The sequence below is a fragment of the Festucalex cinctus genome, chromosome 4 (assembly GCF_051991245.1).
Source record: "Festucalex cinctus isolate MCC-2025b chromosome 4, RoL_Fcin_1.0, whole genome shotgun sequence".
NCBI lineage: Eukaryota > Metazoa > Chordata > Actinopteri > Syngnathiformes > Syngnathidae > Festucalex > Festucalex cinctus.
This window is the reverse complement of record NC_135414.1, coordinates 22,973,006-23,000,845: the sequence shown is the minus strand read 5'-3', so window position 1 is coordinate 23,000,845 and position 27,840 is coordinate 22,973,006. Positions and strand designations below refer to the sequence as shown.

The following is a 27,840-nucleotide window of genomic DNA, read 5'->3' as shown; positions in this document are numbered from 1 at the left end:
TTATTTATTTATTTATTTATTTATTTTTTAACTTCCTATTCCTGAAAAACAAAATTGGATTCTGTTAGTTACAGGGGGGGAAATGTAATCGGATGACATGTATACTTATTTAAAATTGTGAATATTTTGCAGGATTATAATTTCTATGTAGACAGACAGAAGCTACCAAACAGGCTCAAGATCTACCTTTTAACTAACACGCCGGCTACATCCAGGAACATCAGCTAATAGAAGAGGACACATCACAGCTGTCAACTTCTGAGAATGGCGGCAGGAAACGCCGAAACTAGTTAAAAAAAAAAAAAAGGTAAATACAATCCGTATTGCCTTTAAAAAACATGAAGGTGAGAATGAAAATACCAATTAATTGTTTTATCTACTTTTATTCATCTTGATGTCTATTTTGTGGCTGTTCTTTTATAATGTCTCTTATTCACATGTTGCATTTATATTCCGAGGTTTGCTTATATACGCTTCGCATATGTATTTTAGGATGGTTATGTTTAACTTAGTTGTGGCTTCACCATGTTTTTTTTTTTTTTTTTTTTTTAACTTAATATTTGCAAATAAAAGTATCATAAGTGTTGAATGAAATGAAATGGAATTCATTCATGGCATGTTGTTTACCCTCCATATATATTATATTTTGCAATCGGTATTACTAGAGTAAAATTCACAACATAATCGGAGAGGTTTCACTTACTCCTTCAGAGCAGACAGTTGACAAGCTTAATCCCTTTAGACTTTGGGTCAGTCTCCAGTAGACACTATGAGTTAACTAGGGTAAAGACAGATTATCCCAAAAGCCTTCTCACCATTGTCTCCAATATATCCACAGTGGCAGTGCATCCTTGATTACTGATGATCATTATTTCAATGTTACTGTATCAGTGGCATTTTTGTATGGAAAAAAAAAAGTGGAGTTCCAAGTATTGGCAGACAATTAGTTTAACTACAAACTACAGACAAGAAAAAATATACATCAGTTATCATCTGTTGCAAAACTGCTCTGTATTAAACATAATCTACATGTCAGCAAGAAAATTGTCAGAGCCAGGCAGCCACGCCTACTTCTTACCATCAGCCAGTCAGAGCTCGTCTGCCAGTAATAGATCTATGAACGAAGGCCCTGCATTTGCTAAACAAGTCAGTCTTGATCTATTTTGTATTCTCCTTTCTTCATTAGGGTGTGCTGCAGCCTATACCAGCTGATTTCGGGTGAGAGGAAGTCTTCTGACCCTGCTGGCCGCAGTCTTCCTTTGCACATGTACCTGTTCCTGTGGCTGTTTGAGATTTTGCTGAAAAGACAACAAAGTGTGAGTTTTCCCATCACACTATCTGTGTGGATCAAAATATTCTGTGTATTATGGAACATTACGTGATTTGGGTCTGTAGCCCTTCCCATACCTTCAACTGCTCTCGATCTCGACTTCTTGGTACCTGAACTTTGACAACCGCTCCTCTGTATACCTGAAGAAAACTGCTTGGTGACTCAAAGAGAGCATCTGCATCATCTAACACTAAATGGCCACGGTGGATGAGCATGTCGCCACCCTCCACCACTCCTCTATATACTTCATTGATGTTTTTTTTTTTTCTTATTAGTTTGAGATGTCTTGTTTTTTTGGTGGCCCTTGAATGCATCCTGAGCGAGGTAACATCGGAGTGAAAGTGAAAGTTTATTTTTTCTTCCCTTCCGAGGCAGCTACTAATAGCCTGTGAATTCTACTTTTAGCTATTCCATAACATTTGTTATTGTGTGTAGATGCCAAAAGGTGAGTTTAATGACTTTTCTTCGTTTAACATTACGGGTATTACGGTGCGCATAGTTGTCTGCTCAAGTGAGATCTCACATCAGTTTGTGCTAATGTGCTGATGCAACTACTCTCTTGGATGGTAGCACATGTTTTTCAGCCTGCGACGACAGACATTTGAGAGCATCGTCTGCTGTACGAACATATTTGAGTGACGGCCGAAGATTAGTGGGTAGTTTTCAGCAAATCGAGGAGTGGCTGAATCTGGGGGTGAACCTAAACGTTAAACACCACCCAGACCCTAAGCACCTTTTTATTTATTTACATATCATCATATTTATAATACATTTTTGTCATGAGCTGGAGGTTGGATCCCAAAGCGCAGACACAAATAAGACTTTAACTATTTTTCACATCGAGAGGCGTGGAACAACCTTGACTAGACGAGAAACAAAGAGAGTTGCACAGAGGACAGTGGTAACAGAAGTAATAAGCCAACAAAGACACACACTTCTCAGGAGGCTTATATAGACAAGGAATCGATCTGATTGGTTGTGGCTAGACATTTGGGTAACAGGACTGACATGGAATTATCTGATTGGTTGTTGACCAGGTAAAGGGATTAAAGATTCTTGACATCACATAGCCCTTGACATCACATAACATCACATAGCCTAAAACCAGTTGAAACTAGATGCATCTACGTCAGTTCAAAACAGATTGTTACATCAGTACATAACAGTCACTTGACCTCACGGTCATGAACCCAACTTAACAGGTCATGAACTCAAACTTAACCCTGGCGTGACCCCAGACATGACATTAGCATTGTATTGTCAAAGACAGCAAGCCATTTTCCCCACTTTTGATTGGCCAATAATTTGTAAATGTAACAAACCCATGTGGGGATGACCTAGTATATTTTTGAAAAAATATTAAATTGGTCAAATTTGGAAATTGTAGTTGTTGGTTGCCGGCCTGACACCCGCAATATTAGCGATATAGAATGATGATTTCCATCTATCCATTTTCACTGGCTATTTATGAAATATCAAATATGCATTAGGGGAAAATTGTAAACAACACTATCTATTGGGTCTCCAATGCAGACTTTGTGTGTGCAAAGCTAATACAGTACTGTTTGTGGATTACATGAATGCACTCAACAGCATCAACATGGTTACTCATCAGCAGACAATGACTAATGACATGCGCACAAGCCTCTCCTCTCCATCTTTCCTTTTTTTTTTTTTTCATCATCCTCCCACCCCAGCAGCAGCAGTGCAGTCAGCTGCAGGTCACATGATTTGGCTGTCTGCTCTCACTGAGCATGCTCCAAACCCTTTAGTGTTGTCAGGCAAAATACACTAGACGGCGGTCGGAGCGGTGAGAGCTGCAGTTGACAACCACACTGGCTCAAATCGGCGAGTTATTTTTGATGAGCTTACTGTCGTCTGTGTTTGCAGGCGCCAGGCGCAAGAGGCTGAGGCGAGGACAGCATCTTGCGTCTCCATCCTCTGTGAAGGTAAATATGGATGGAAGAGGTTGGGGGTGGGGAGAGGGGGGAATGCGCTTGGCTGCATTTTGTGCTAAATTATCATCATGAGGAGAAATGAGGACGACGGTGCTCTGTTGGTATGTGGCTCCACAAAGCCGGTGATGGTGATGGGGGGGGGGTTGCACGTCAGGATGTTGTGTGCATCTGGGAGACTGAAAAGGATATTTTCATATTTAGGACATGACAAGGTAGAATTCTGCTATGAGGAAGGTCTTTAAAGCAACGCGGCACACAAAGACAGCATGAGGAGTCTGGTATTGACGTCTCTATTTGGATTTTGGATCCATCCTTCATCGTAATGCCCTGTTGTGCTGCTCTTTGGTGTGTGCAGCACTAAAGTGCTTCGTGTTTTGGCTGGTTAATTATGTAAATTGTCTTTTGCGTCATAGCTGTGCACCGACTTTGATAAGACATTCATTGTTGAACTCACTGAACCAAAATATGATGGACTGTTTTCTTTTGTCATATATGCAGCTTTGTAGTTACAACGGAACCTGTCACAACACCGACGGACACTTTGTTCAGATTTCAGAAAGAAATGGAAATACTAATACAGTAATAAATTTGTTTTGAGGTCAAACTGTCACCTATATTTCTATATTTGGGGGGCCTCATTTTACATCGGTATCAACATGCAACGTTTCGAGGTAACATATGGTGCACAATGAAATAAATAGTTTGTGCATGCAGATGTACGAGAACGTCTTCACACAGCAGGAGAAGGCACTTTTCAGTTACCGCTGTACTTACTGTTTGGACTGTTTTGTAATTATGGCTATAATAGTGTTTTTTATACAAATATTTACAGTACTGTGATTTTTTTTTAATTTACTTACTGCTTAAGTTTAGGTTTGCCACTTTAGCTTAATAACATTCTTATTTGTCATACAAAGTGTAAAAATAAGTTATCTCGGCTGTTAAAACCATCTATAAATCTCAAAATAGTTTGTAACATCAATGAAAAATCAGGAGGGTGTAAAAAAAAAAAGTTATTGTACCTCACAAGCATTATTTTCTTAATGGTTGTGAGACAAATATAATTCTTCTTACTCCCTTTGGACATGTAAACCATCACAAATGATTGCTTTGAGTTTCTTCTTACTTTTTATCTGCTGTTTTTATCTGCTACTTGTTTATGAGTTTATATGTTCAATGAACAAACAAACATATAATAAAGTTAACCGCTATAGTGTAAAATTGATATCAACTGCAAGGGAAATCGGTCAAATTAATTATTAAATCAATAATTGTCAATTATTAAATTAATAATCAATTGGCTCATTAATTGAAGGAGACTCAATTAATTTTGAGCTTGCCTGCGGAGCACCACATCGCTTTTTGATAATTTTATTGGGATATCAGCTGAGAACCTCGTTTAATCAGTCATTAAAATGAAGGATGTACCCTTTCTACAATTTTTTTTAGTTCTTTGTTCAGCTTAGAGGTCACTATAAATTGATGAAACACACACACACAGTAAAACCAGGTTTTGAGTTTTGTGCATTTTTATTTTCTAACCTATGTGGGAAAATCTACTTAGAACTTAAAGAAGCAAAACTAACTAACGTGATAGGAAATAAAACAAGAACTAAAATGATAAAATAGTCAAAGAAAAAGAAAACAAGAAAAGAGAAACGGTCTTAACCAAGGTGATGGATTTCTTAAATCAAACCAACATGGGACTCACATTTAACCGAGTTTGCACCAATTTATGTCTCCATCCAGGGTTCTGCTTTTCGGATCAACCCAACCATCTGTAAGTGCAACTTTGCAGGCATTAGCCAAAATTTATAAATTGGTGCAATCTGGCTAATGCCTGCAAAGTTACACTTACAGATGGTTGGGTTGATCCGAAAAGCAGAACCCTGGATGGAGACTCGCCAAGCCCGTTTGACGAAGGAATGAAGAAGATTCAGTTCAGGAGAGGGAGAGAGGTTGTCCGGCTGGCCAGCTGAGCTTCACGGGTCAACCTGCTGGCTGGGAAGAGTCTGTTTTGGTTGAGGCCTCAGGGTGCCTGGAAAGGCACCATCTGTTTGAGCCTGTGCAGGGACAAAGCAGCATGTTCTGCTTGTTTTTTTTTTGTTTTTTTTTTTTAAAATAATGATAAAATGTATGAATGGTAGTATAGTTACCTGAATGTTCTCAACTCCTGTTTGGAGAAAATTGAGTGAATCAACAATGACCTCTGCTAGTTGCAGCCACAGACTGCTTCAAGACATGATTAATGAACAATCAATTGCACACAATCTACCAAATCCTGAGCAACCACTGGATCGATAATTATGCATATACCTAAATGTAACTTTAAAAAAAAAAAAAAATCAAATTTTACATGCCAGCAAACCAGGAAATGTTTTTTTTTTTTTTTTTTTTTTTTTTTACGAATGCGAGGATTTAAGCAGAACTACTATTTTTGCGAGTCCATGAAAAGATGAGCAAACCTGAAAATATGATGTTGTTGTTTTTCTTCCTGCGGAAAAGACACAACGTGACACAAAGACAAGCCGAGTGCTGAACATCCAGCACCATTCTCCCACGCACACACTCTCCACAGTGATTAAAGCCACTCTGAAAAGGAGGCAGAGATGGCTGTTGCTAGGAGACAGCGGGAAGGTGGAGTGCAGACGGTTTAAAGGAGAGTTCGCTGACAAAAGTGTGTAATCGTGCGAGGTGGCCTCATTGTTTGTCCACGGCCAGCTTTTTATGGATTTGTCCTGTGTCTGTCGTACCAAGGTGTGCAAGACGTACTACTGGCTTCCTTCCTTCCCAGCTGCGATGGTTGGCACGGAGCCTAAAGCTGTCTGATTGAACCCTGAGAACAGCCGAACCGATGGTAAGCTAGTTAGCGCCCCATTTGTTAGCATTACCCGATTAGCCAAATGCACTTATTTTAAGAGCCAATTTATGAGTATATCAAATAAAGGCTATTTAATCTATTGGACCTCTGGGGAATTTGCTTAGATTTTAAAACCAAAAGCCTGGTTATTTTTAATCACTTTGCAAAGTGCAATTTCTGTTTATTGGGTTCTTTGGCGATAGCTATATAAAGCATTATGTGCAAAGTCCTTGAACAGATAAATAGCGTGACGTGATGAAAGACACAGTAGGAAATGGTTGCAGTTTCTCTTCACACCAATGATTCATTTTATGATGCCACAGGACATCAAAGGCCAGTGTTGGACCGACGAGGAATCCGACGGGGAGAACGAGCCGGAGCAGTTCCTGTACGGCATCCAGGTACGGAGGCGCAAGATCAGTCGTTTACTGCTGTTGGCGTTGGACATAATTAACCTAGTCACGCCAGATGGATAGGTTTGTGAAGGAGTTCGTTGCAAATTTCCATGTGGGATAGAGTCATTAGAAGAAGTTTGTGAAGGTGTAAGCAGTAAAAAAAAAACAAAAAAAAACTGGAAGGTGATTAGACAAGCATTATATGGGCTAGTTGGATCATAAAATACAGTTTCTCACCAGTCTCTTGTTAAAAGCAGTTAGCAGATACCTTTGTCATTGAGGTGAATGAGACACTCTTCAGTTCTAATAAAACTCCAACTTTGTTAGCGACACCTCACTACCATTACATTTACTTCTCTCATTTGCTACACCGAAAGAGGGATACATGCATTTGGTTAACACCTTAACACCATATCTGATTTTAAACATCTAAGCAACTACACGCGATGAGGAAAAAAAAAAAAAGACTCACTTTTATAGTGTGTAGTGTACTCAAAATTACTGATATAGCACACCCCACACACAGCAGATGACGTCTGTGTGATAAAAATAATGCACGTAGAAGGTGTTGTCATGGTTAAGAAGCCATGAGTTGTCCTGCCAAAATTCCCGTCTCTTCTCACGTACTGAACATAAAGCAAATGCCGCCAGATGTATTTGTAGTTATGCTAGGTGATCGTCTGGCCCACATTGAAAGGGAAAATGTACAGTGTGGGTTTAAAGTACATATTTGTAACATATATATTGTGGTGAGACATGTTATCTATCGTTCTAAGCTTCAGGTTTCCTGGTTTGTCATTGTTCAGTTCCTCGACCATCTGAATGTGGATGATAAAGTACAAAAGGATTTGTGACCATTTAACATTTTATCATACAACCCACATCACAGAATAATCATTTCGAGGCAACCCAACCATCCTCTATCTTTGCAGAGCACTGTTCACCTGCCAGCATTAGACACCTTTTAAAGCATCGTCCCATTCCGCAGCTCTTCCATATTTCACTGTAACTTAACGATCCCGATCTGCGTTATCGTCCGAGACCTGTAATTGAAATGAAAATCCAGTTAGAAGGCTCGGAGTTTGTCTCTATGCTGCTGTAGAACATGAAAGTAGAGGGGGAAAGATAAGGATGAAGGTTTTGCGAAATGTCTTCTCAAGACGAGGTGATCAAGAGTCTAACTTCCCGTCTCGATGGCGAGAGATGTGGACAAGAGTTGGGCTCCCAATTATCTGTGACATTTTTGAGCCAGCCAGCAGAACTGCATTGATGCGGAAGATGATAAACGTCCTAAGATATACCATTTAAAAATATTTTCAGCACTTCAAACTTGCTCGGAAGTGGACTGCTGAGAATCTGGCAATGTCGTTTCACATGTCGGTTTGGCCCCTCTTCAAGAAAATAATATCACTAATGATATAGTGATTCACTTACCTGACTTCGGTGCAGACAGTGTGGGTTCGATTATAGAGATAGTCGTGGCACATTATAGTATAGCACGCACAGTATAGCACATTTCATACACAAGGCAACTCAATGTGCTTTACACAAGGAAAGACAACACATAAGCATCAACAAACACAGTAGGTAACTTTCAGAGGAAGAAGAGTAAATAAAAGTAGGTTACAAAATTTACTAAGAGAACATACAATTACAATATTAAAACATTATTCAGCAAACTTTAAAACATTTTATAGATACACTTCTACTAGTTATCAGATGCCTGAATATTGTTGTCATTATCAAAACTAAAGTAAGGTGTTGTCGTGTAAATCTTTTGAATAGCTATTGCATAGTCATAAAAGGTTTTACTGTACTGCATTGCCATTTTGATGGGGTTTTTTTTCGTCATAAAGAAAAACAAAATATTGATATAAAGATTTGTTTCTCTGCGATTGGTTGGCAACCAGTCCAGGGTGTCCCCCGCCTACTGCCCAGAGCCAGCTGAGATAGGCGCCAGCAGCCCCCGCGACCCTTGTGAGGAATAAGCGGTCAAGAAAATGGATGGATGGAAGATTTGTTTCTCCCATGTCTAATATGTGCTGCATGTTTGACGGCAAATCATTATTTGTGACAGGGGAGTTGCGCCGCTGACCTCTACCGCCATCCTCAACTCGATGCAGACATTGAGGCAGTAAAAGACATCTACACCGACAGTGCTGTCTCAGTCAGGTACACGCACAGACGAATGAGCCCATGTCAGCACCATGAAAATTGGTTTTGTGTAATCCTGAACAAACAAGAACAAGCCAACATATTTCAATCAAAACAATAGCTCATACTCATACCAAAAGTTTGGAGCTTGGCAGAGGTTAAAAAAAAAAAAATCAGTCTGAATAAACATCTTTCACTTGTGTCTTTGATCAGGGAGTATGGCATCATTGACGACGTCGACATCGATCTGCACATTAACATTGGCTTCCTCGATGTGAGTCAGCATTCAAATAATTTTGTTATTCTTCTTGTGCACATCTAGCCAACACAATGCATAATTCAGCTCATAGTCCCAGTTTATTCATGTGAAGAGAAACTGCCCTAATTAGCAGGCTAACATTGTGTATATGTGCATGTGTATGCGTGTATGTGTATGTGTCTGACTCAGGAGGAGATTGCAACAGCTTGGAAAGTAATCAGAACAGAGCCCATTATTCTGAGACTCCGATTTTCTCTTTCTCAGTACCTCGATGGGCCCGGTGAGTAGAGATGTCGTAGTTGATGTTGATGACGCTTTTTAGCAATTTGTGCCACGCGCTGAGCGTGGGAGGTGAGTAGCACGCGTGCAGCACGAGGAGGCAGAGGAGGCTCAGGAGAAGCGTTGTGCGTGACTGCCCTGTGTAATAATGTCAGTCGTCTTTCTGCAGAGCCATCGGTCGATGTGTTCCAGCCTTCCAACAAAGAAGGATTCAGCCTCGGCTTGCAACTCAAAAAGTGAGTTTTGCCATGTACTTGTATCTTATCAAATGCTTTGCTTTGAATTGATGATATACACTGTAAAAATAAATGAATAAAATAACAGAATTTTGATATATTTTATTCGAATTTACAGATCTTTCCTATATATTTAAAATGTCATTCCATTTTCAAAAACAATAATAAACTACGCTAAAAGTAAAATGTAATCATGGCCAGTATTTGTCTTTCCTGTCAATAAATCTCATGTCGTACTAAGCTTTTCCAGCTTGACACCCTCACCTGTCTCTCATTATAATTGACAGGATCCTGAGCACATTCACATCCCAGCAGTGGAAGCATCTCAGTAATGAGTTCCTCAAGGCCCAGCAGGAGAAGAGGCACAGCTGGTTCAAAGCGGGCGGAACCATCAAAAAGTTCCGCGCCGGGCTCAGCATCTTCTCTCCAATCCCTAAGTACATTTCTCCTTTCTTTAATGCAAGCTATTCTGCATGATATGATGCATGAACTACTGTGGAAGCTTTAAAGGTCGAACGTAGTTCCTCAAATTCGAATATCCCTAAAAATAAAAAAAAAAGTAAAAATCTAATAGGAAATTTCATTACTATAATTTGTGTTATCATTTGTGTGTGTGCATGTCAAACTTTTTATGTTTGCTTCTTTAGCACTCACATGTGGCCCACTGCATGTTCAATTGTGAAAAAAACATTTTTCAAATACAAACGGGTCATTTTGAGCCGCAGTATACTGTATCAATAAGGTTAACAACCATTAAAAAAACTGACATTTCTGCCTCTGTTAGCCCTGATTTTAATAATACAATGGTTATAGAAGTTTAGTATTATGTTTTTGTTTTTCTGGAAAATAGTGCAGCATGCATTATTTTTCATAAAACTGCTATTTTAGCACAATTATTAACAATGAATTGCACTTCTATAGCACTTTTCGTGACCCCCAAAGATGCATTATTTATTATTGTTATACGCGGACAGTTATTATTATGAATGAGCTGTTTTGTTTGTATGGAACAATTAAACGCGAGCAGACACAGTCACAGACCTTGCAACGACAAACACAGCATTGTCTCATAGGAAGTAAACAGGAATTGCTCCAAATGATGTCTTTGCTCTTGCGGTCAAGGTCTCCAAGCTTCCCCTTGATTCAAGACACGGTCCTGAAAGGGAAGCTGAGTGTGCCTGAACTCCGCGTGACCCGCCTCATGAATCGATCCATCTCATGTACCATGAAGAACCCGAAAGGGGAGCTCTTCAGCTATCCGCCAAACAGCCAGGTTCGTGTGTCATACACACTAGATCTGACACTTTCCTATTTGGACGAATGTCTTTGGTCACACCTATTAATCAATTTTCTTTTATTTTCACTGTGCCCGAATACTTTTGTTCACAGAATGTATACCGTATTTCCTCCCTATAGTGGTCAGTAGGGATGTAACGATAACGGCAATATCGTGATATTATGATATTAAAACTGCCACAATATATTGTCGTCGTCACGTCACAATATTCAAAGCAGCACATCTGTTTAAAAAAAAAAAAAAAGTCGGGTTGATTTCCATTTGTGCAGTTCTAGCAACCTCGGGTGTCTAGTTTTTTTTTTTTTTAGTGCAGTTTAATTTTCACAAGGCATGTTTTGGCCCTTCTTTTTTTAAAATCCACGCTAATGCTCAGATGAAGGGGAATGTACGGTAATATGCCTGTGAACCGAGTCAATATGTGGAGGAACTCAATGTGTGCTTGCATTAGCAAGTAAGTGCTTCAATATTTTAATTTTTATATATAATATATGAATATATATATATAGAATTTTTTCATTGCTGTAGTGTACAAAAGCACAAAATTGTGTGTTTTTTAATATGGCTATTTTTTTTTCAATATTGTGATCGTATCGTGATTATCGTATAGTGATGTTTGGACATCGTTACATCCCTAGTGGTCAGAGTTATTTATTTGATATTACTTATTTGCTTGTTTATTTATTTTAGACAACTCAAGATTCACAAATATCCACAAATATGATTTTCACGTTTCGGTTCCACAAATACATTGGCAATGGACACATTTGTTTTTGTTTTTTTTTTTAACGTGTGGTCATTTATCATGACTTGTCGATAGTAAAAATCCAATTCTCCTTAATGTGCATTTGTCGAACAGCTGGCACACGCATTTATTTTTAGACAAACGCCACACAGTTTGAACATATTCGCACACGCAGGTTCCAAAGATTCACAAAAGAGCCGTCCCTCCTCCGTTCCAATGGCAGGCTGTTGCTGTCACTATTGAACGGAAACAATTTCCAATTTATAAATACAAAAGATGACTCATTCTCTGGTGTAAACTATTAGAGGAAGTACGGTATTTGTGTACTTTTCATTCAAACCCACTATGTAACGTTCCCTTCTCTTGTCAATCACCGCTGTCCCTTTTACCCTCTCCATAATGGGACTGTCGTATCGTTACCCATAATGCTCTGTCTTCACTTGACTCATCAGACCGTGGCGGTCCCGGCGGCCAGGGCCCCTGCACAGATCACCACCAGGCAGCTGATTGAATTGTTTTTCTCATCCCAGGCGGGCGGACACTGCAAGAACATTCCCACTCTGGAGTACGGCTTCTTAGTGCAGGTGCAATACAATCTCCTCGCTGTTTTGAATGTACTGTATTGGACAGCAACAGATAGTTACTATTACGATTCATGTCGGCAACTCGGTAGATCTCAGTGATCTTTACTTCTCAACACTGGATTAGGGCGTTTTAAGCAATCGTTTTCGCCTGTGTGTGCATGTGTGTTTGTGTTTTCTCTGACCAGATAATGAAGTATTCCGAGCAGAGGATCCCCACGCTGAATGAGTACTGCGTGGTCTGTGACGAGCAGCACGTCTTTCAGAACGGATCAATGCTGAAGGTATCAAAAGAGACAGATTCATGCATCGAAGTCAAGTCATAGCCAAGGTTCTAACATGAATTTTCGTAGGCCTAATGGTAACCTGAAACACTAAAACACAACCCACAATAAACTCTTAATTTTTTATTAGCTGTTAGCGGGGAAGCTAAATGCAGACTTTCATACGGCTCCTTATTAAACCATACAGATAGATGGAATACACGACACCAGTCACAAAAGTCTAAATCAGAATTCTTTGCTCACAAAACTTGGTCGGACTACAAGTCCTATCAAACTCAAGTACAAGAAAACAGGAAGTATGAACATCCCTGACTGTTATGCCACTGCTTTTAACACTGGACAAAAGATGCTGGTTTTACTTAGGAGTTTTATGTTGATTGGGACAAATGTGCAACCAGAAGAGGTCATCAAGAGCGTGAATAACGGACCATATGCTGTAAAAACAATCCTTGGAAGGACAGTAAATGGATCACCATGGGAAGACGACTGCAAGACGGCAAGAAATGGCATGAAAACAATTCAAGTATGACTTCTCTGAAGCTAGTCAAAAATAATAGCTGGAGGTGCTTCACTTCAAGGGATTGTGTCACAGTCCACCTTGACGGTTGATGGACATCACGTTATCGGCTAACCACAAAACAAAAAGGGCTTTTGATGGCCCAATATCAGGTTCATAGCAGAATAGCGAGCTATATATCTAAAAAGGAAACTCCTTAGGAGCAATTTCTATCATGACGATTACATCACCTTCACGCTTGTCTGAGATGACTGCCTGGAATCAGCCAGAAGAGAGGAAGAATCTATGGACCATTCACTCTCCTTCGTGTCCAGGCAGATCACTTCAAATAAAAATAAATAAATAAATAAATAAATAAATAAAGGGGGTGGGGGTGGGGGTGGTAGGGTGGGGGTTGATGTTACCTGTATGCGGTCATGCAGCCGACAAATTCGCCTGGCCCCGTCTGCGACACGCCCTCCACCACTCCCTGCTCTGCGATTGGCTGGAGGGGTAAACAACTGTCTGTCCACAGAAACGTCCCACTGTTGACAAAACAAACGCAAAATGGCAAAATACAGGCTGGGGGTTAAGGAAAAAAAATTATCACCACACATTAACCACCAGAGGTGTAGACTGAGAAGGTGTTCATGTGTATACATCCTGTATTTATATAGTGCATTTTCCTGAGTGAAAAAGGATGACCGTGCCTTTAAACACAGGGTATAATCAATCTTCTTTCATGAAGGACTACCGAAATCAGTGAACAATTACTGTTGATATGCTGAAATCAGAGGATTTGGACAATTTAAAAAAAAAAAGAAAAAGAAAAAAAAAAGATGAGTAATGAGATGAGTAATTTGATAATCGATTACTTTAATTTTATGATCCGCTGTGGGTCTACAGTACTGGCAAACCCCCCCCCAAAAAGAAGCCGATCTAGAAGAGCTGGGATGAAAGCTACAAAAGAAGCCTAAAGGATTTGAGTCTCACAATGGATGGACCTTAGGGGCTGGTTTATGTTTGAGTGAAGAGCTAAGAGCTATGTCATTGTTTTATGTATGTTATGTCATTGCTGTGCTTTCTTTATGCAGTTGCATATTGAGTCCAGCAAGGGGCTTTCATCTTGGGCATTGTGGGGGGGAAAAAAGGCTTAGTTTGGCAGTGACTGTTAAGCTGCGGCGACATAAGTTTCTCTTATCGTGTCTTACTGTATGTTAATTGTTTTATCCAAAATATGAATGTACTCAAGTGGAAAACACGCGGAGAGGCGCGTAAGCAACAAACCACACTAACAGTGTAATCAAATGTACTCTATATTGTCTCTTAAATGTTGGATACACTACTAATGCTGACAAGTTTTATTCAACATGTTTCAGGTTTCATTGTCTTGTAATTCTTTGAATGGGTTTTTCTTAGAAATGGTGTAAATAAGACAAAATGGATGAACTGTGGAAACAAATGTACTCTGTATTATTTCACGTGTGTAGCCGGCGGTGTGCACGAGGGAGCTGTGCGTGTTCTCCTTCTACACGCTGGGTGTGATGTCAGGGGCTGCTGAGGAAGTGGCCACCGGTGCAGAGGTGATCAGCACACACACATACATAAAATGCTGTGTTTTATAGCTCAATGTTGATATTAAGGCAACTATTTGTTGTTGCCATTTCTCTGAATTAGAATATACTGGTAACATTGTTCATTGCATGACTAAAGGCCTTTAACCCTTAGAGACGCCTCCTACATATGCAATGGAGTAAATAAGCACCCCCGGCCACTATTTGTGGAAAGACGGCAATCTCAGAGAGAATGACGGTCATCGTCTTACTCTTTCCTTTCTCCAGGTGGTAGATCTCCTTGTGGCGATGTGCCGAGCTGCGCTCGAGTCTCCTCGCAAGAGCATTATCTTTGAGCCTTACCCCTCTGTCGTGGACCCCAATGACCCCAAGACTTTGGCCTTCAACCCAAAGGTCAGCAGCCCTTGAATTACTGTTGGCTAAATAATGTGAGAACCCTGAGTCAATTGAGATACAATAAAAAAAAATCACAACATCATTTTACATTTTTTAGTGGATCATTATCATCTTTTATGAAGATATTCTGTGTTTTGTCTGTTCAGAACGTTCCGTTTTTTTTTCTGTAATATTGGTGACATTTTTGTCAATGGTTTGATAACTAATTTACCAGCCATGCTACTAGATAGAACAACTTATTGGTAAATGAGGTCCATTGTTTTTATCCTTACAGCTGATTTTAGATGTGTGCATGTTACTTCCTCTCTTTGGTCATATGTAAATGCTGCTGGGCTCCACCGATGAACACAGAAGAAGAATTATGAGAGGCTGCAAAAAGCGCTGGACAGCGTCATGTCTATCCGAGAAATGACCCAGGTACAATAAGTAGCAAAAATAAGTCCTTTATTACAGTGCCGTGCATTCACTATATCCCAATGTGGCCGTTGAATTTTGGCAGTAAAGTGTTCGTATTAGTTTTGCTGAACAGAGCACATTCTTGTGTGCTTTTGCCAGGGCTCGTATTTGGAGATCAAGAAGCAGATGGACAAACTGGACCCTTTGGCCCATCCCCTGCTACAATGGTGGGTGGAGGAGAGAAGCTGTTTCAAAAGGAGCATGTGCTATTTCTTACAAGTTAAAAGCCTTTGAAGAGATGCAATGGAAACTCCATAAACTTACAGACATATTCTGTTTCAGAACAAATGGTTGCCTTTGATTTACTTTAACCTTTATTAACTGTACGAGCAGTGTACTTACGAACGGTGTAATATGTAACATTTCGTAACTATTATGACTCATACAAGTGTGAAAAGATGTTGACTGATAATCAGTAAATAACTGTATTTAACTCATGAAGGCCTGGAGCACATGAACACACTTCTACTGTTAGAGCCTGGAGCGCTCCTCTCCTTTTTGGAATTATGTTTCTATCTGCTTATGGAGCTGTGATATCAATTATTTTGTAGGCATTGACAATATTGTTGAATATCCAGGAAAAATTCAGGTTTTCAGGGGTGACTTACACGCATGTTTTGCCAGGCTTTTTAGGCCTTAATGGGCTAACAGTGGTTGTCGTCATAATTTTTTTCACTGGTGCCCTTTATGTGGTGGCATAAAAAACAAAAGCAAACCACACTTTTACATCCAACATCTCATCTGACATCATACACGATGACTGTTCGCTCCCCCAGTTTTCCATTCACACCCTATATTAACTGAGTAAGTCAATCACATGGACATATGGACATAGTTTTCACAAGAAAATGCTGATATTTTGTTTTTGTATCTTCTTGCAGGATTATTTCCAGTAACAGATCTCACATTGTCAAATTGCCTCTTAGTAGGGTAGGAAATCAAAATGACCTCCCGTCCGCTATTACCAAACATGTTTTGCGTTGTGTAATTTGAGGGTTCAATTCTCTTTTCTGTCTCATTTGGTTTCCCCTTTCATGCGACGATGTCGTCATCATGGCAGCAACTGAAATTCATGCACACCTCCCACCAGTTCCTGCTGCTCAGCAGCCCTCCGGCCAAGGAGGCTCGTTTCCGCACTGCCAAAAAGCTCTACGGCAGCACCTTCGCCTTCCAGTGAGTCTGTTTACTCCCTCCCATCAGTGACATCCTTTTGCATCCATGCAATGTTTTTGTGTGGCATCACATGGGACAGCGTGCTTTGTTAGTGTTACATAACAGCCTTAGTACATGCCAGTGGGCAACGGTTTAGCAGATTTAGATGGAGCAACAACAATTGCCAGCACTCAGCAGGTGCATTTTCCTGGGACGTAGAGAAGCCAGAAAAAAAAACAAAAAACAAAAAACGTGATGGTGAGATCAGGATTTGGAACAAAGCACATGAAGCTCTGCTGTGTTTCCACACATGCTCCATCTGGACACTGGCAGGGCACAAATACAGTGCCTATACTATACAGTTTACTGTAGTTCGCTGTCTTCAATATGAACCCATTCATATAAAAATGTTTGACTGTTACCTACAGTAGTAGTGTTAATTTTGTCAACGAAAACTAAACAAAAATGTTTTTTGTCAACACACGTTTTTCACCGGACTAAAACTAGGCTAGACTAAAACCCTCATTAATAAACAATAACTGGTACTAAATGAAATGAGTATGCATTTCCGTTGACTAATGAAGACGAGATGAAAATGTGCTTCACTTGGACTAAAAATCTATGGACATTTTAGTTCATAAACAAAAATGAGACAAAAATTATATCATTTTGTAAAATCTTGTCTCTGCTAATTTGTCACTGACATTGTCATGTGACACACCCCCTTTCAAGTCTGCCGCTAGTGAGTGCAACATTCCAAAACACATGGGACAGACAGGAGGTGGATTCACGGTGAAAAGTTTAAAAAAAAAAAAGTAAATGATTAATTAAACATTAACCCAACGGCTATAACGTTCCAACAATAATGTTAATCCGACTGCTAACTAATGTTGGCTAACTTACTAGCTCTTAGCGTGGAGCCATAGTAGCCACTTGTTGATATACTGTAATTGTGTGTGTGAAATAGTTTTTCATCAAATACATGAGAGAAAATTTTATGTGAAATACTTTTAGATCCAAAATGTTCAACATATTCTGCTGACAAAAAAACAACAACAACAAAACGGGTTAAATGATTGTCCTGACTAAAACTAGACCAAAACGTTGACAATTTTTGTTGACTAAAACTAGAAGAATTAAAATTATGTTTTCTTGGTCTAAAATCTAGATTTATAGCCGACTAAAAATGGACTAAATAAAAATGAGATGAGGTTGGCTAACTATGATAAGACTAGCAAACGTGATTGAAACTTGACTAAAAGTGGCGGATAAAATTAACACTACTGTGAGTTGCATCATTGTAAAGCAGTAACAATATTCATTGAATGTCTGAACATTCCTTCCTGTGAGTCTGTGACAGATAGCAGATGACTGACTGTAAGCAACAGCAAAATATAGTACAATACCCCAAATATAGCACAAACAATAATACACAACTGCTTTCCGCAAATAGATGTTTTTATTTCCTCAACTGAAGAGACTACTGACATAGGTATGACATTTCTTCAAGAGGAGCCATTTTATTATTATTTATTTATTTCTTTTTAATAATAATGAATTATATACGTTAATGAGTTTTCCCATAAAAACATTGACATTTAAACTAATACACATAGTCACAATCTATAGAATTCAATATAATAAGTATTATTCTATATTTATTTATTATTTATTCATTTATTTATTCACTCGCCTACTTCTTGTTATTAATTTACTGATGTAAAATGTATTTACTTGTATACAAAAAAAAAAAAAAAGACACTTGTTTTGTTCTTGAGTTGAATCATTGTACTGCGCAGCCAGGACAGCATTCACATGTCTCTTTTCTCTCATCTCCCCCCTACACTTGCTCTAGTGGTTCCCATATAGAGAACTGGCACTCTGTTCTGAGAAATGGACTAGTCAACGCCTCTTATACCAAACTGCAGGTACGCAAACCCTGGCAGTTTGCCTTCTCGGACCGTCAGCCTGCTTTGCAACGGAGCAGGCTGGCTGTCCGGCTGATTCATTTTTGCAGTTAATAGATGCCAGCTTCCCTTTTGGGCTGCTTTGACGTTTGCACTTCAGCCAGCAGGGTGTACCGGCAGAATTCCCCCTCCCCCCCAGCCAGAGTGTGCAACAGTGGATGCCACACCTGTTGTGGCATTAGCTGTGATGCCAGCTAGGAGGCTGCCTGTGCACCCTCTTGGGGTGAACCTCTTAGAGCACGGTGTAGGCTAGGTCTGACGTAGCGGAATGCAAAGGATAACTGGATCCATAGTGAGTATGGACTTCTCAAAGAGCTTCCATTGGAGGAGGTCAGTAACTAAAATCCAGTGTGCTCAGTAAAGACACACCATACTTGGGCAAGACGATAACAGTGTTTTTGGCTGACCTTTTTAGGGGTGTCAAATTAGTGTGTTCGTTTTGAATTAATGTAAAGTTCCATTAACGCTACTATTTTTTTTTTAATGCCCTTACTCGGAAAGCCTGTCCACGTTAAAATTTAGCAGTAATAAATGTAATAATTATGTGTATAATTGTGGAGACTGGGGTCAAGTTGTATTTTACAATTTGAAAAATGTGCAGAATTTCACAAGTTACTTCATGTTAAAGATTCGATAGCTCTTCTTATGAACAAAGAAAAATGCACTGAGCTGTCACCAACATCTTACAAATGCAATTAAAAATGCAGAAAAATGACCTCAGCACAAATCAATATCACACTCGTATTTTACCGCACAGTACATCTTTTTTAATTTGAACAAAATTTTATGAATTACTATAAATTAATGTATAAATGACTAAAAGATGCAGCCATGTTTTTATTAGGTTAACATTGTTTCCACTTTTATCTTAATAAGAGTATGAAAACTTTGAAAAGATTTTTTATGGTACATTTAGAATAGATATAAAATATGAAGTCATGCGATTATTACGATTAAATTTTTTTATTTCCTGACACCCCTAGCATTTTTGCATTTTGAAATTAACAAATCACTAGGGATGTAATGATAAGCACAATATGATATTAAAACTGCCACAATATCGTCGTCGTCATGTTCACGATATTTAAATGAAACAAATCTGTTAAAAAAAAATTCAGGTTGATTTCCATTTGTGCAGTTCTAGCACCCTCTGGTGGCTAGTTGTTGTTTTTTTTTGTTTTTTTTTAAAGAGCTCAGAATTGTTCATTCGGTAGTCTTACCGATTCAACGTCTTATCATCATTGCTTTTTTTTTTTTTTTTTTTTTTTTTTTGTGTGTGTATGTGTGCGTGCGTTTGCGTGCGCGTGCGTGTGCGTGCAAATACGTATAAATTTATACTCATTAATTCACCTAAAACCTTGTAAATATCCCATTACCCTTCGCCTTAACCAGGTACTTCAGAATCTTGCCAGAGTCGTGAGGTTCAAATGGTCAGGAGACCAGAGAAAAGGTCAGAAAAAATAAAGAGAAAAGAAAGATAAATCAAAGTGAAATCCAGCACCGATCAAACACTTCCTGCCTTCCCCATGGTTACAAAATCAAAGTCTTACGCCAACCCCGGAAGCCTCTAAATTCCAACAAATTAGCGAGATCTCAAGAGACCAGAGGAAAAACTAAAGAGAGGAAGGAGGGAAGGATCGATGAGGCAGAGTGAGATCCATAGAAGCCAGTACATCCAATCCATCAAAGTGAAATCCAGCACCAACCAAACCCCTCCTGCGTGGTTACAAAACCAGAGTCTTATCCCAACCCCAGAAACCTCAAACTTCCAATAAATTGAGATCTCAAGTGACCAGAGGAAAAACTAAAGAGAGGAAGGAGGGAAGGATAGATAAAGCAAAGTGAGATCCACAGACACCAGCACCCACTGATTCAAGGGGCTGTGGAAGGGAGAGGCAAATTCTGTTTGAGTTTCAGTAGATGCTGGTGCGATGGATCTGGCATGCATAAGGACCACCACCAAAGAAAGAAGCCGTCAACCGCGGTCCAGCAAAGCGAGCACCGCTATAGTAAGGGCTATAAGTATAGATTGAGATTGTTTACATGGTAGCTCAATTATTGTTAAGTCACCTAGTAAACACAATCTTGGAGATAAAGGAAGCCTACAGTTTAATATATCAGCGAGCTTTTCCAAGATTTTAGTCCAGAAATGCAGCACTGGAGTACATGACCATAAAGCATGAAGATAAGTATCGGCAGTGTTTTGTGAGCACTGGAGACAAATGTCGGAGTCAGAGAGTCCCATTTTTTTCATCATATATTGTGTAATATATGTTCTATGAAGTATCTTATATTGGATAAGTTGCAAATTTGTCTGTTTGGTCATTTTAAATACATTCTCACAGATTTGGGTCCAAAAGTCTGGTTCCGGAACTATAGACAAGTCTTTTTCCCATTTTAAAGTCGGTAAATACGTTTTATTTGTGTATAAAAATAACATATATTTTTAATATTTTCTTTATTGTTGTTGGATAAAGCTTTATAATATCTTTAGCTAAGACAGGCAGTTGGAGCGTATCCTGAAGTGTTGGGATTTGTTTCTTAACCATATTTTTAACTTGCAGATAATGTAAGAAATTTCCCTTTTTTATTTCATATTTTTGGACCAAGTTTGTATACGATATAAACTTATTATCTGAGAAAAGATGATGAAGGTGTGTAATTCCTTTCTGCTCCCATAAGCTTAAATGGAACGACTGATTATTAAGTTGAAAGTCGGGGTTATGCCAAATGGGAGAAAGCCCACAGGGCGCCAATTGGGAGTTTGTAATTTCTAATGCCTTCCACCAGGCAGTCAGGGTGGCGGCTATCATTGGGTTTTTAAAACAATTATGTCGTTTTATTGATTTTGTAATAAAGAGTAAATCTAACAGTCTAAGATTATTACAATCCTTCTGCTCCAATTCCAACCAACAGTTAGTATCTCTGTTGGGTTGTGTCCATAGCACAAGATATTGTAGTTGATTAGCTATATAATAGTACATAACGTTTGGTGCCTCTAAACCTCCTTTAGATTTACTTTCCTGAAGAGTAGATGGTGGCTAGTTTTTTAGTGCAATTTAATTTTCATTAGGGATGTTTTGGCCCTTCTATGTTTAAAATCTATACTAATTGTCAGATGAAGGAACATAATATGCCTGTGAAGCAAGTCAATATGTGGCGGAACTCAATGTGTGCGTGCATTAACATAATAATAATAATAATAATAATAATAATAACAATAAACAATATTGTGCTTTTTTTTTAGTATGAGCTCATTTTTATTACAATATTGTGAACTTTTTTAAATATCGCCAACCTCCCCACAATATTGTGATAATTATCGTATCATGAGCTTCATATTGTGATAATATCGTATCGTGACATTTGGATATCATTACATCCCTAGTAATCACAAGTTTTACCATTAAATGTATAGGTTAATGCAGTTAACTATTACATACAGAGATTCTAACATAAAATATAAAATCAAATATCTGTGCGTGCCTCGCTAAATTAAAAGGCGTCCATGAATGTTTGTTTACTTTTGCGATCCAACTCTTTTCAAGGACGTAAGTGATCAAATTAAAGGAGCGACGAATTCCGCAGCCTTCAGAAACATCTCATTTGCACAACACAAGTGCTTGGAGACGCGCTGAAAATAGATGAAACTCGCTTCAAAGTCAAATCAGGAGGTTTATTTATAAACCGTGATGATCGTTCATGTCGTTCTGGTGGCTTCAGTTTGTGCCTTCTTTGTTGTCGAACATTTTAAGGTGTCAAATCGCCTCCTCCCCGAAACACTTTGAACATTTTCATCACCTTCTTCGCTCATTCCGTCGTGACTTTCTACTTTGAACCATTGCACTAAATGACATCACCTTAGACTGGATTTACATTTTGAAGTGACACTCAAGTGGCACATTTTAGATGTGTTTGCTGTCAATTCGTAACCAGCCTTAGATCATTGCCATTACTTTGAGCTGCATTTTTGGTATGAAAAGCGCTTCATAAATACAGTTGGATTGACTGATAGTTTTTTGTTCTGTGCTGCACTCATCCTTCCTTCTCTCCACTCTTTCCAAAACAAGCTGCATGGGGCAGCATATGGAAAGGGCATCTATCTCAGCCCCATCTCCAGCATATCTTTTGGATACTCGGGTACGAATGAGTCGTTTCTTCTCAGCCCCTTGTCCACACTTCTCCCTGCCCAGTTTACACTGCATGCAGAGCTTTACACTTTGTGTTCCACTTTGCAGGAATGGGTAAGGGCCAACACCGCATGCCCACCAAAGACGAGCTGGTGCAGCGTTACAACCGTATGAATACCATACCACAGGTAAGAGATGGACTTACGGTACTTTAAACATAATCACGTAGTCAAGTTCATCATCTTGCTGTTTTGCCATTTCAAGCAGAGTCGTCCAATCCAATCAAGATTTCTGCAAAGCCGAAATCTGAACTGCATTGCACTTTGTGAAGGTAAAAAAAAAAAAATATAATAATAATAATAAAATAAAGATAAAAAAAAAAAGAATGGCACCTGACAGTAATGACAACGCCAGAGCTCATGTTGTATGTGTTCTCTCTTGTTGAAACAGTGATCACATCCAAGGATCTGCAGAAGCACGGCAACATTTGGGTGTGTCCCGTGTCGGACCACGTTTGTACTCGCTTCTTTTTTGTGTGAGTAATGCCTTTAAATTGCTTCATCCATTTTCCGGAGTGCTTGAAGCTAAAGGATCATTTGTGGTCAAAATTAATAGTGTGATTCATCTGTGTTAATACATGATTAATGGGCTGTTTTTTGTGATTAAATCGATGAGTTAACGCTTTAAATTTGACATCACGAAGTGGAAGTTAAACTTGAACATTTCCTGACAATAATATGTTATATGAGACCTCACTAGTCTAAACATGACATTGATTAATATTACATTTGTGGAATATGACTTATGAAGCAAAATCCGGCCATTTTTGTCCATCTCAGGGAGCGGCCATTTTGCCACTTGCTGTCGACTGAAGATGACATCAGTGTCGCTCAGGTCTCAGGTAACAACCAATCACAGCTCAGCCTCAGAAAGCAGGTGAGCTGTGATTGGTCGTTGCCTGAGCTGAGTCCTGAGCAACATTGATGTTATCTTCAGTTAAACAGCAAGTGGCAAAATGGCCGCCGCTAAGATTGATAAAAACTCCTGGATTTAACTGCTTAACTCATATTCCACTAATGCAATATTAACCAGAATACCATATTTAGACCAGTGGAACTGCATAGAAAATATTGTCAAAAACAAAAAAATTGGGTTGACTTCCACTATTAGAATGATTAAAAAAAATAATAATAATAATTATTATGACAACACAATATAATGCTGCCACATACATTATCCGAAGCACTTTACAATCAGTAATTTGTCCAACATCGCAAGCATTTTTTATTTATTTTTTTGGCGTCTGCAGGTACGAGGACGGCCAAGTGGGGGACGCCAACATTAACACGCAGGAACCCAAGGTGCAGAAGGAGATCATGCGCGTGATCGGGACCTAGATCTGCATCTCCAGACTGATGGAGGCTTTTTGCAAGAGGGGTCGCACTTCATGTAAAGTAGAACCATGCATCGTTGTGGGCAGCAGAGGTGCGCAAGCAGGCGGACATAAAAACATAAAAAAAAAAAAAAAGCGAGTGAATGTTTTTCAGGAGGCGAGCTGACCTTCGAGCTATTGGGGGACATTATTGTGTTCTTTTTGTCAGGCTAGATTGCTCTCTTGCGGACACTTTTAACCGTAAACATGTTTACTGTATGGAAAAAATAAGTCACTGGCATGGCTTTTCCACAGTTACAGCCTGCTTCATCTCCTTTCTTGCTGCATATGTATTGTATGTCCACCTATATTCTTTTTTTTTTTTCCATTTTATATATACAATGATATATATCTATTCCAATGGTCGCTACATCCATTTGTGGGTCATCTGTAAAGGACGTTAATGCACTCTGGAGTTTATCCCCTTTTTGCAAGGGTAGGGACCCGTTTTCCTTTGATTGCCAAGGGGCATTAAACATATGATGCAAAACAAATGAATATTATTAATGTATGATTTTTGGCTTTTTAAAAAATTATATGTGTGTTTAGAAGTGCAAGGAAGGCATCGGGCGGGCCCTCTCGTGGGCCTCACAAGCTCATAGTAGGATCCCCATCCCCATGTGACAGATGACCGCAGATCTTTTTTTTTTTATGTGGAATATTATTTGAGTAATGGCATCAATTAACATATGTCCAATTGTTATCTAAAGGGCAAGCACAGCTCTGTCATATTGTCCTTGGCCAATGGAATTCATTTGCCAGAATTCAATTAGGGCGGCTCTGAACTATCCACTAAAGGCACTTTGATACGATGAGATTTATTGATAGTGTTATTATTCTTGTCATGATGAATCCAAACATTCTACAAGGTAAATGTTAAAGTGAATAAGAACTTTTTTTTACTTGGTTAATTGTTCCTTAGTTGTCACAGATTCTTTTTTGAAGGTAGAGAAATCTATTATACTGTTAATAGATTTCTCAACACATTTGTTGCACAAAAAAAAATGTCTATTGAACAGCCACACTACCAAATATTTATAAAAATGTTATTCCTCAAAAGATAGATTGATTGGTTTCCCAATAAAATGGATGACAAGACTATGTACCAGAACAGCACCTTACAGTAGTTGGTTTTCCATCGTGTGCATTATTTTGTGTTTGTGGTCATCAATTTTTTTCCCCTGTCAAATTACAACCTTGTATAGATAATCTGATTTATCAGTTAAAATTGACTGTATTCTCGATATCATATGAGACATTGCACTTACGCAACGCTTGCCTAAAATGATGTGTCCTTCGCGCCCTGAAGGAAAATGAAAAATAATTACATTTGTCTGTCTGTCTGTACAGAGAAGGGCTGTAAATATGGATGGAAATATAAAAAGCAAAGAACTGATGTCTGTTTTTGGTGGGGGCTTTTTAGCTGCAAATTTGAACGTTCTCTTGGCGCTTGTGTTGGAGAAGATGAAAGTCAATGATGTAAAGTGGGGTTAAAACAAAAATAAAATCCTGATTTTGCACAGTTTTATATAAACTTCTTCTCTTTGAGAATTTTGCCTACAGAAGGATGACCGGCATCAAACATCTTTCAGCAGCAGGGGGCACTCCAACGTGGCCTATACAACTACTGTACAGTATATGAATAAGCTCACAATGTTAACATCCGTCAGCAATATTAATCACTCTGTATAATAACGTACAACATCACAATGGTTTCCTATTTTTTTTCTGCAAATATACTCTTATTAAAAAAAAAAAATGTAGCATTTTCAGTGATAGAATCAGCACTTCATACACTGTACAATGTAAAGTATCACCTAACACAAATTCCTCCTGTGTTGCCATCTCAACTTTACAGAGCAATCAAGTGTTCCTTCTCAGAAGTTAACACTGTTGACTAACACCAAGCTGTGCTGCTCATTGCGCATACCCAATGCAGGTCTGCTTACCTTTTGGATTGATGGATGGCGGAAGTAGGTGTTTCAGATGGTAGTCCTTTGGTTGGGTGCTTGAAAGTGGCTCTGGATGGTCACCCAACCTAGCCAGTCAAGACATGGGTGGAGAATTTGATTCAGATAGACAACATTGTGATTGTAGAATTACATAAGTGATGAGTTAGCCAGACCCAACAAGCCATTAAAAAGTAAATTTTCCATTATGTTCCTTGTAGCTTTTGCTGTATTGTTGGAGTGAACCCCTGCCTATATGCATTTCGCTATAATAAATCCAAGTTTTCTAGCGTGGAATGTATCCTCAGATATTTGCTTAAAATGTTATTTTTGGTGACGTTCTTCAACATGACAGAAGATGGCGCCAAAGCTCTAGCCAATATGAAAGTGCTACCTGGTTTCAAGGTAGACCGTTATAGTGATATAAAAGTGATGAATTTTAACTTTTTCTTTCGTTTTTTCTTTTCATTTTTCATGTGTTGCATCTAAGTTAGCTCATTACGCTGACAATTCAGGTAGGTGATGTGCCACAATTATTTTTTTTTTTTCTTTTTTTTTGTACATCACTCACTCAAGCTAAAACCACGTAAGACACACATGGTCTCCCAGGCGGAGAAGTGAACCCACGCCAACCGGCACCGAAGGCGAGTGACGACGGTTCCACTCCTCCACCTGGAGCCCACCGCAATGACCTCTGAAGACCAAAACTGGCTTAGTTTTTGTCCGTCCCCCCCTTTTTTAAGCAAACCCAGTTGTCTTCCAAGCCATATTGGAAGTGCAATTTCATAATCGGCCACAAAGAGGAGCTCCGGTTTTATGATTCTTTGCATTAACGTGACGAGACATGAAACACTTGGCTGTGGTTGTTTGGTGGAATAAAACGAGTTTCCAACAGAGGGGTCAGCGAGGTGTCTGGCACCTTGGCGGCCACGACCTGCGCACCGTCGAAGGAAGTGTGGCAGTTCGATTCCCGCACAAAAGGAGCAATTACCGGGGGACTTGTATTAATCAAGCGCTCTTTCACCGAGCTCGGGGGCGCGTCCCCCGGAGGAGGTCGGCGGGTTGGGGTCAAGCCCCTCCGGAGACTCACCTCTGCAGTGCAATAAATGGAATGTGAATGCTGTGGGTAGCAATTAATGCAGACACATGGACTGAGCGCGTTGTGCGTCGTTGGGCTTGTTGGGCCGATCCCCCACGGAGAGCACGGGAAGCAAGTATCTTGATGATTTAACAAGTAGATGCTTGACGGGAGCTGGAGAACCAAAAACAGCAGTTACGGGTGATTACCGACCACGGTAGCTCGCGGGCTAGCTTGAGCATACAAAATAGATACGTGTTGGCTCATACCGGGGAAAAACAACAGGAGTCGAGCTCCCTGCTTTACAGTCTGGCCCTGAGTTCCCATAATCCCAAACTCCCATTCAAAAACGCAGCCAGGCTCCATCTGTGTGCGTGCCAGTGCTTTTTATTGTGTTTTCACTCCCTCATCGCGTGTATGCACACCTCGTCGTCGCCATTATCGTCTAAACACGATATTCTGGTTAATTTTGCGTTTGTGGCGCAAAATCCACCTTGTTTTTTTTGTTTGTTTTTTTTTGCCACATTGCTGTCATTGAAAATGGCATCACAGTTGTTCAGGGCAAAGATCAATCACGGTTCACCTGTTTTCAGAAGCTGAGCCGTGATTGGGTTGCTTTTTTAGCCTATCAGGGATGTCAAACTCATATTGGCACAGGGGCCACACGGAGGAAAATATTTTACCAATTGTAAAATCACAATTGGCGTCAGTTATGCACAGACGTGCATGCCAGCTCTAAATCGCGGGGCTCAACTGTAAATATATTGTTCCAAAAAATAACACAAATGCAAATAGAACATGGCAACATATGTTTTTATTTGTTTTTATTTTTTCA

At 39.3% G+C, this 27,840-nt stretch overlaps 1 protein-coding gene across 12 annotated transcripts; it reads left to right on the top strand.

Annotated features, from left to right (window-relative positions):
• Positions 1 to 1,099: 1,099 nt before the first annotated feature.
• On the top strand, positions 1,100 to 25,500 carry LOC144017815 (protein mono-ADP-ribosyltransferase PARP6). 12 transcript variants are annotated; one of them, XM_077519743.1, is made up of 25 exons: positions 1,100 to 1,316; positions 3,221 to 3,279; positions 5,794 to 5,965; positions 6,046 to 6,145; positions 6,472 to 6,549; positions 8,621 to 8,715; positions 8,911 to 8,971; positions 9,146 to 9,236; positions 9,405 to 9,471; positions 9,759 to 9,908; positions 10,594 to 10,744; positions 11,963 to 12,094; positions 12,280 to 12,375; positions 14,362 to 14,454; positions 14,713 to 14,838; positions 15,193 to 15,258; positions 15,397 to 15,464; positions 16,179 to 16,227; positions 16,358 to 16,470; positions 18,305 to 18,377; positions 22,487 to 22,556; positions 22,655 to 22,734; positions 22,811 to 22,877; positions 22,997 to 23,081; positions 23,856 to 25,500. In XM_077519743.1, exons 4-25 carry the CDS (start codon positions 6,143 to 6,145, stop codon positions 23,941 to 23,943), a joined length of 1,902 nt encoding a protein of 633 aa, XP_077375869.1. In that variant the 5' UTR covers positions 1,100 to 1,316; positions 3,221 to 3,279; positions 5,794 to 5,965; positions 6,046 to 6,142; the 3' UTR covers positions 23,944 to 25,500. The 12 variants fall into 12 exon arrangements, 11 of the variants coding, with proteins under 11 accessions (XP_077375869.1, XP_077375866.1, XP_077375873.1 ...); XM_077519747.1 differs by lacking the exon at positions 1,100 to 1,316 and adding an exon at positions 1,679 to 1,775; XM_077519746.1 differs by lacking the exon at positions 1,100 to 1,316 and adding an exon at positions 3,064 to 3,140.
• The last annotated feature ends 2,340 nt before the right edge of the window (positions 25,501 to 27,840 follow it).